Source organism: Teleopsis dalmanni, chromosome 2, assembly GCF_002237135.1.
Source record: "Teleopsis dalmanni isolate 2A chromosome 2, ASM223713v2, whole genome shotgun sequence".
Classification (NCBI taxonomy): domain Eukaryota; kingdom Metazoa; phylum Arthropoda; class Insecta; order Diptera; family Diopsidae; genus Teleopsis; species Teleopsis dalmanni.
In genome coordinates, this window is record NC_051847.1 from 221,029,217 (window position 1) to 221,039,502 (window position 10,286).

At 30.4% G+C, this 10,286-nt stretch overlaps 1 protein-coding gene across 1 annotated transcript in view; it reads left to right on the top strand.

Annotated features, from left to right (window-relative positions):
• Positions 1 to 3,358: 3,358 nt before the first annotated feature.
• LOC119684872 (T-cell leukemia homeobox protein 3-like) overlaps positions 3,359 to 10,286 on the top strand; it is a 26,089-nt gene continuing 19,161 nt past the window's right edge. The window contains exons 1-2 of the mRNA XM_038099005.1: positions 3,359 to 3,566; positions 8,636 to 8,985. Of these exons, the coding sequence (XP_037954933.1) occupies positions 3,418 to 3,566; positions 8,636 to 8,985 (499 nt within the window). The 5' untranslated portion in view covers positions 3,359 to 3,417. The remainder of the gene's footprint in view (positions 3,567 to 8,635; positions 8,986 to 10,286) is intronic.

Here is a 10,286-nt window from a genome sequence, read left to right on the forward strand (position 1 = left end):
AAAACATCATCATCAATTCTCACAAAATGACCAATCCAGCAAAGCTGATATATTCATTCGGATGCGATAGACATTGCAAACTCACAAAGAACTAAAGATCTTGGGAAGAACTTTTCTTTCAAATGCCATCTATTCTTCTGCACCACACAGAAGTGCAGGTAGATGAGCAACTTAACTTTTGTATGTCTAAGGAGAGCTTTATTCAAGGAGTCAACAAGGAGACTTCAATTGTCTACTGAGCCCATAGTGGCACCTACTGACACAGATAATTATTCATCATTGTGTTTTGTTGCAGCGGTGCCAAGGTAGATGAGACTCTCAACAGATTTGAAAGTATAGTCTCCAGTTACCAAGTCGATGCTCGAGTCGATGCACATTTCTATCAGTAGCCGACATATACTTTGTTTTGTCCTCTTTCACGGCTATTCCAATTTTCACAGCTTCTTTTTAGATAGCGGCAAATGCAGCAGTAATATCACGCTTGCTAAGCTCTATGATGTTGTTGTCGTTGACTTAAGCAAAGACTAGACACATTTGTCGAATATTGTGTATTGGACTACCCTGCGCATAATCACTTCTTTGACAAAATTGAAAAGATTAGGAGATTCGGGATCTCCTTGTCTGCAACCTTGCACAGTTTCGAAAGACTTAAAGAGGCTCGATCGTACCTTGACGGAACTACGGTTATTCTGCAGAGCCATATTAACTTTTTAGGTATATCAAGCTTAAATATGGCGGCTTCGGGATTGTATTCACGGGCTTTTTGTTAGGAATTATAGCAGTGTAAATATCAAATCAATGGTGAAGTGACAAGGCTGAAAACTGCACTGATGAGGTGCAATCAGTAAATTCGCATGTGGCCCCATCTTTTTGCATAATACGTATAGTCCGACTATTATCAGCGTTAATAAAGTCATATCTTGTGTGACATTTAACTGTTGTATTAATCAGATACAAGATCTTTAATATATTAACTTATCATTTAATTTATTTAACTTGTATGAGTAGAATAATAAATTGAAAATATTAATCTCTTGAAATATAACAGAAACAATAAATATGAAAGCGTGACGTAACTTTATCTGTATAAACTTTATTGAGCATTAAGCAGAGCTATTCCGTTCTTACATAAATATTCCACGACATGCCAAATAAAATAGAAAAACTAAAACAAACAGAAATTGCATAAATTGCAAAAAAGTGCTCGGAAAGTAAAGAAAACTATTAGTGCAATTGGAAAACATTAAATTGCAAATGATATCTGCAACAATAAAAACCACACCACTTCACAATGGCGTTGCCATAAAATACAAATCAGTAATCCCTCTGCTCTCCTACGTAAGCACAATGAATGTAGCTGATCTAAAAGCAGAGCAACGGCACCTGCAATAAAGCTGTCAATTAAAACAGAGCGGCATGAGCAGCAAATACAATCTTCACCTCACTCACCCTCGCCCCATTATCATCATTCATCCATTCATGATAGGAAAAACATAATAAATATATTCCATTTCGACCATATCAAAAATGCCCGCTAAAACTGCCAAATGTGAACGCTTACATGAGGCATTTAAGCATTTAAGTGTAATAAAGATCTCAACTATGAAGTGGCATGTCGAAAATGGCGATGAAGCAAGAAGCAAGAAGTGAGCTCAGTCAGTGCAACTGTGCTAATTTACAAGAGACTGTACGAAAAGAGTTCTCATTAAATTTACTAAATGGTTAAATGGTCTTTTACTAAACTATTTTTACATACCAGAGAGAGAAAGAGATGGCAACATCTCTTTATATGTTTTTTTTTTGAACATATAAATACAGCAGGAAATAGTTGAGATCAAATAATTTTAAAAATGTCAGAGTAAAACTGTCTGTACCATACATAAAATAGTTTTAAAGTATTATAAATTAAAAACTAATAACTATCGACCCATAATTTACTTACACACATAGACCCCACCTCCTTTCGTATTGGCTTGTTGCAAGTTTGTGAATGAGGCTGACAAAGCGTTGCTATTACCAATTGGGCTATTAATATGCCACATTTGCACTTTCCACAGTTTAACGTTGCAAAGGAAACAACAAAAAAAAAATAAAGCACAAAAAACGTAAGTATAAAAAATAAAGCAGAAAACCTCAAAAGCAAAACGATTTTCATTTAAAATGTCGTCATATGCCGCAGCGCAGACAGACGAAGTCGAATGAAGAACAAGAAGTAGAAAAAGACATTAACAACCCCGCTTAAAAGTTAGACAGGTTAATATGGTTGCAGTGCAGCAATAAAAACGCAAATACTTAAAAAACATTTAAAAAGTAATAATATAGAAACATTGAAGAATATGTGTATTGTATGAAAGCGAAGGAAAGGAAAAAATTGCGCATGTGTATTGCCAATCAGAGCAGAAATAAGCAGTAGCTCCACCTTCAAACTTGACTATTAATTACAACAATGCTGCCAAGTCCATACAAAAATGAACACATTAGCCATAATATTAAAGCGGCAAACCAGTTTACACTACACAAGTAGAAAGAGAAACCATGTGTTACAAAAATTGGGCGGCGCTTGGCTCAGTGGCTCAATGGCTTAGCAAAGCAAACAACAGCAGCAGCGGCAGTGGAAACTACCATTATTATGGTAGGTTATGCACAGTGCCATAAATCCAATATGAACAATACGAACAATATGAACAAGTGGTGCGTGCGGTGGAGTGCTGCTGCCGCTGTTGTTGCATTTCCAGTCAACAATTTGCCTTGTTATGGCTAAAGAGAACAGCAGACAGCAGAAACTAATTATCATAACACAAGGAAGGAAGTAGTAAAACTGGTTTAACGAGCCACCCCTGCAGAGTTTTGTGTTTGGTTGATTTGAAAATCAAGAAGCGGAACAAACGCTGCTCATTTACTAGCTTCCCCTGTCATAGAGCGGTAACGTTAACAAGAGCGCGCGCGTTTTCCATTTGACTAGACGGTTGACACACTGGCGTTTATTCACAAAAGACGTTGCCAGCTTTTAGTTCACGTTAACACCTCAATTCGTTGTGTTTGTTTTCGCGGTTGAAAATTATTATTGCGTGTGTGGAGCAAACCGCGAAATGATTTTGTGATTTCGGTTGCATTTGAAAGATTTGAATGAAAAAAAAATTTTAAATATTTTTTGAAGCTTAAACAGTGAAAATAAATTGAAATAAATGCAATTAATCTATAGAAATCTTAGCAAAAACAATTTCTTAAAATTGAAAAAAAAAATTGTTTTCTATTAAATCATTTTGTGTGAAAGATTAAAGTTAATCTAATCTAATCTTATTTATGAAAAAACTCTGACTTAAACAATTCATTAATTAACAATAAAATTTGCCAATAAAAAGGCAAGTTTTCTATATTCGTGCTTAAAAAATTATCAAATTGGCGCCGCTACTTACAATGTCAGCTCACGAGGACGATGATCGAGACGATGTGGAGCAGGAAATTCATGTGGATGTTGACTCAGATTCGCGTATGTCTTGTGGCAGCGGTTCGGATGTAGATATGGATGGTGGCAGTTGTTATGATGAATCCGAAACTCCACTAAGGTATGTTGTAAAATCTGGGAATACAGTTATAAGCTCTAGTAAGTGATAAGGAATATCGTAGGGATAGATTAATTTTGAAAGCTCTAGAATGTGATAAGTGATATTGTAGCGATAGATTAATTTTAAAAACTCTAGAAAGTGATAAGAGATATCGTAGGGATAGAATAACTTTAAAATAAACTGATTTTATGAAAAGAATAAATTTAATTGTTCAGTGGCAAACAGATCTTAATTGAATATTTCTCTGGCTATGTAAAATAGTTAAATTAATTAGGGATATTGTCGATATCTGTACAAACAAGAAATTCAATTTTTCCATGTATTTTGTCATAGGTCATTTGTGAATTATTTATTAGAAATCGTTCTGTGAATCCGTCTGGAATACCATTTGGGTGCTTTAAATTGTAATATTTCGCAAGAAAGTGAAAAGCTTGTGATCTTAATATTAGAAATGCTAACGTTTTTAAAAGTATTGAGAATAAATACTTATTTATAATTGAAATGATTTTAGAAGAAAACCAAAATCAGAAAAGAAATAAACTAAAACTATCACAAATTATTGATTTGTTTACAGAATTACCATAATTGCCCTATATTGTTTTACATATGTTTAATTCTTATGTGTTAGTAAGAAGTTATTATTTAATTACAAATATTTTGACAGTTGTAGATTTTTTACTTCAGACAACTTTTTTGAATCAGAGAAAATAGAATCTTGTCGTATGCCGTGCCAGTTAAATGTTTCAACTTTTTCCACTTTGTATAATATAATTGCGCTTTCATAAAAAAACACAATCTTTTCTGTATTAATAAAATTTTATAATACATTTTCAAAAATCAGTAAGAACTGAGAGCTATATACGTTAAACGCCAAGTCAAATCAAGTTACAAAACCCCGACATATAATTTTCTATATAACATAATAACCCAACAGGCGAAAATATCGATAAATTATTGACACTGCATTGATACTTAAGAATCAACCATCGATGCCTTAAAACTGACGAAAACATTAATATAGCATCGATGCCATTGTGATTCTTTTGGCATCGATACCACTATAAACTGCTGGGAACTTTTGCTGCTTTTATAAAAAATTGTTCTTTTTTTTATAACAACATAATTTTTTTTATGCTTTTAGTTAGAACTAAGAGTTAACAAAAATTAAAATCAAACTTACATAAAATATGCCGTCCCGATTTTTTACTCTCGTTATAATATTAAAAACTTTTGTTTTTTTTATAAAACTCTTTTTTTATTTTAATATAATTTTGTTTTTGAACTTTTCTAAAAAAACAGTTAAATTTGGGCACTTACAAAAAATTAAATTCAAATTCCTATAAAATGTTCCGTTTTTATACAAATCTAACATTTGAATATATATATATATATATAAACATTATTTTATAGTCGTGCATTTTAATCACAATTAATACAATTTAAAGACCACGAGTGAGGTAAAGAGTAACAACAAATTAAATTGTTTGAATAAATCAAATCCAAACAAAGTTTAAATATTTTTCATTACTTGTATTTTACTGGTTTCATACCAGTTTATCGATAAAACTTTATCCAATTATCGACTAATTTAAATATTTGCAACTGATATGAACTCATTAAGAGCAACACTTTTGCACTTATTAATCTAAACACTTTCTATGCATAATTAATAAGTTGAGGCTTTTAATTTAATATCCAAAAAATTATTAAATTATTTAAATGAAAAAATATTACCATTGAAAATTAAGTGCCGACGGCTGAAATCAAAAACATTTTAAACTATTTTACGATCGAGTCCATAAAATCTATAAAATCTATAAAATCCGTGTCTTAAACGATGTTTGGTCAACAATGAATTAAAGTTGCTTTTATGGCGAATTGATGTCACATTTAATAGCGAAAACGACTAAAGCTTAAACAAATAAAATTTGTATAATTTACACATTTCCAAACAAATTAGTTTGTCAATTCATTTTCGTAGGAAAGCACAACCCATTAAATGCGCTTTTTTATCTACGATCTTCAAAAAAGGTTGAGAAAGAACAACAACACTAACTGCTGCGCCTGGGTTGCCAGATATCACATACTGGGTCGTAAAGATCACATACTAAAGACAAGAACAATATGCATTCAAAACACTAAAATCAAAAACAAAAACAAAAACAATAATAAGAGCAGTTGAAAAGACAAATAGTAAAGCAAGAAATGGACAGACAAAGATGCATTTATTTACATTTTAATTACGTGAGGCGTGAGACTAAAATGTTTGGCAATGAAGAGAAATTTGTATTTTGACTGATAAATCCTATCGAAAGCAGCTCTCATGTTTACACAAAGAGTCTTAATAAGTGTAATTTAAATTCAGTTTTAATTTTAAAAATTATTTTTAATAAATAAGTTTAAAATAATCTTCACTAATATGTTACAATATAAAAAAAAATATATGCAAATATTAAGTACATAATATTACAAATACAAATAAGGTAGCAAAATTGTTAATATTTAATTAGTAACATATATATTTTGCTATATATAGTAGTTTATTATATTAAATGAATTATTTTTATCATTATCGGGTGCCAATATAATAACAAAATAAAAGCTGTTAGTATAAATCAGTTAAATACGATTTTAGAATAATTTTACTAGACTTTAATTTTAAAAAAAGAGAGAAAAGATGGCAACAATGAGTTAAATGTGAATAATCTTATTGAAGCTGTCACCAATAATAAGCTACAAAGACCATCTTTTTTACAGTGATTTCTTGCCATTAAGGCATTACACCGCGGTGTGCTTAACATATGCATCAGTAAAATGAAACGATAAAAGTGCTATTGAAAATTCCAAATTATTTCGTCGGTACCAATAAAGCAATGCGTTTGGTTATAGTTACTACCTTAGTAAGAAACCAAGCCCAACTAACACGTCTACTGTTATTTGGAGCACAACATCGGGTTATAAAATGCCACACCACATCGAATGAAAGTAATGAAAACTGTTAATCTACTGTTAATCCCCTCTTATGACAGGCATACCTTATTTCGGGAATATTCTAACCCCTTAAATTAGCTTTACCTTGATGGTGCATTATCCCATCAAATAAGATGAAGATGATAAACATTTGTACGCTACCGTTTACTCTATTTACTCTAGGTTACTTTAGATTTGAGGACACTATTTAGTTTTCTAAATAAATTTGCTAAGACTTCAAAATGTATAATCATATTAAAAACGAATATATCATATTCTAAATGTGACCACAAGAAAAATAAAAAAAATTAAAAAAGCTGAATGAAGCTTCAACTAAAAATTGTTAAAGCTTCCAGGAAACTGAATTAGATCATTTTGTTTATATTATATATTATAGTAATCGTGTTGACGTTAAGTTGCCAACATATCAGATATTTAACAACTTATTTATTGACTTATTTATTGATTTCTATTTTCTTCTGCTTACTTAAACTTTTACCACCATTATTGGAAAAGTAACTATAAGACCTTACTTAAAGATGCTACTTGTTAGAATCAAAGTTTTAACTCTTTTTATAAAAATTACTCTCTACGACATTTTAGAACCCATTTTGATCCTCATCAATGAATATGTCACTTGATGTATCGTTTATCTATTTTCTTTATGGACTGTTTCTGACTATTAATTTACATGTCGCTAAATAAATGTAGTGATCGGACAAAGTGTCAATTTTCAGTGACCTGTCCTGAATATATGGTATTAATGATTCGTAATACTATTTGGAGATATTTAACCTTAATAGAAACGATGATGTAGGCAGGCATGCATTCATGTATAAAATATGGCTCCATTTAGTGCTTTGAATTCAACCGAACTGTTCTAATACAAAAATATCTAACAATAACTTTATAATATATGTATTTTGTGATTAATTGTATCACATAATATTCACCATTATCAAAGAAAAAATAATGACATATATATAGTGTTATTTGAGGATTGAGATGATAACATATACCTCCAATAACATAAAGGTACACGTGCATGAATATAAACATAAAATGTTTATATCGATGATCAAAGTATATGAATTGTACTCTGAATTACACTTTTTTCTGACATATCCTTCCGATCTAGCCACCAGTCTGACTACTTGTTCACAAGCCTCACCAAGTGATATTCCGAAGAAAACGTTTTACTTCGCATGATGAAGTTCGCAGATACAGGGGCCTGATATAAGGGTTTCGACGAAACGTGCTATAATAAAACTTTCAAAATGTTAATTTCACTTTGAAATAATTGTATTGAAGTTGAAGAAATATATAAGGTCGGTAAATCACCTTGTTGACATATAACTATTAATTGAGTTGCAATGCAAGCATTTCAGATTTTATTTCAGCTTCAATTGCACTATATTTATGCATACTGCAATATTTTCTTATATAAGTCTAATGAATTCCTTATATTATGTCATGTAGTAACTATTAAATTGTTATCAAAATGTGTTCAATTATTAAAAGGATTTCTCAAAGTCGTGAGTAGCTTACATGAGTAAGCTAAAGTGCCTTAATTCGCGTGTTAGAGTATCACGCAATTGAAATCAATGACATGTGATATGTAAGTTAATTAATAAAATTTTTAAATTTAAATAATTTACATCGTTTAAGTTATACAATAAATTAACATGACTTTTAATGTTTTGCAATTCAATATTTAAGAAAAAAAAACTAATTTTCAAGTGTGCAAATTTTTATGTACTTATCAACGCACCGCGCAGGCCAGGCCGTGGCTGTTTTATAAGCTGAATGCATTCTCTATTAGTTTTAGGCCAATGAATGTACAACTCAAATTAAATTATTTATTCTGCATTCGATAATTAATTTTAAAAGTTTGTTAATAAATTGATTTTTTGACCTTATTACAAATAAATTGTCATTAACTTTAACACCCACAAATTGAAAACATTCAATGACATTAGTTTAATTATATACAGAACATGATAATATATGTGGTTTTAATGCCACTTTGTAAAAAATAAATTCAATATTACAATAACAAGATTTGTTCACAAAAACTAATGTGAATTTAAATATTACAGTGAATCACTACAATCAGAGCAAACACGTTCCTCATCCAGCGAGAATCTACCATTCAGCATATCACGCCTGCTTTCGAAACCCTTTGAGAATAATAACAAAAGTCCTGACAAGGACCTGCAAGCTGAACACGATTTAGCTGCTTATAAACTAGCAACGAGCATAGCGACATCGACCTATGGTGGCGCTACTGCACTTTATAGTTATCCACATTTATATCCCACAGCAGCAGCGGCTGCTGCAGCCGGACATGTACTACGTGTGCCGCCACAAAGAACGCCGCTAACATGGGCATTACCACCGTTGCATCATGCGGCGTTAGCACATCAAGCCGTCAAGGATAGATTAGCAGGTGAGTTGCAATAACTTAATTGTCTGGAAACGATACTTAACGTTTTTTAGTTTTTAATGATTTTATTTTACAAACTTGGGTTTAAGTTTTTTATGGATACTGTTTTATTAACCTTTAATGCATGTTAATGATTATCAAATTGTTTTCCTTAAGTCTATAAAATTTCTGCAATTTTAATATTTATTATAAGTTGCTACTTACTGAGAATAAAAATGAGTAGGATTTTGAAAACATTGTGAATAATATCTAAAAATATGAGAAATAATTTTATAGACTAATTTTTATAAGATTTTAAATAGTTGGGAATAGAATAGTATGTATAATAATTATTAATTACTTGATTAAAAATAAATGATATTCAACTTTCAATATTTTTAAATGTAAAATTTGTTATTATAAATAATTTTACTGATATGGAAGCACTCTCCTATACTGCCTTTACAAATATATTGTCAGACTTCAAGGTTGTTATATAGAATATAACTGAATTATGGTATTGTTCACTGAAATTTCTAGTATTTGAGATAAATTGTATATAATTATTATTGTATATATTATTATTATTGATAGATAGAAAGAAAAGTTCAAAGCGTGTTATTAATAATCTGAGATGAATGAAATCTCATTTGAGAAGACGTTGTTGATTGCAGGGAAGTTGCTCGGGGTCATTACGAACGTTAAAATCAAAAAAAAAAAAATTGAAATAAATAATTAATATAAAGGTTCAGCCTAATTCACATATATCGCATATGTAGAATATTTCATCTCTAAAAATAATGTCATTCTACTACAAAAATCCAGTTTTTAATTTATCTGTTAGCTCAACAGGATTGTCACTTAAAATATAGATGTGGTAAATTATTGTCATACATCATAATCATACATAATAATCTATTTCATTTATGGTTGATCTTCATTTTCAAACTTATTTACTAAAAGTAGGTTTCAGAAATTAACTTTAATAACTTTCTTTGTAATTCTTTTTGAACATTAAAGTATGCTATTCTCCAACTAATAGTTACTTTTATCGGTTAGTTTGATAGGATAGCCACCAAAAATTTTAATGTGTTTGGTGAACTTTTAAACATAATAATTTACTTTATTCACTAACAGTCAATCTTTATTTACTATTAACTTGGTCCTACCAGTTACCACTGTTCATGTGTGTTGTTTTCAAACCTATACACAGAAGTTGGGTTTCAGAAACTGAAATCAATAGTTTTCTGTAAACCTTTTCGAACATACGAGTAGTACTTTTAAAATTTTCTTTTATGTAATTTTTATAGGGAAGTTGTATATTT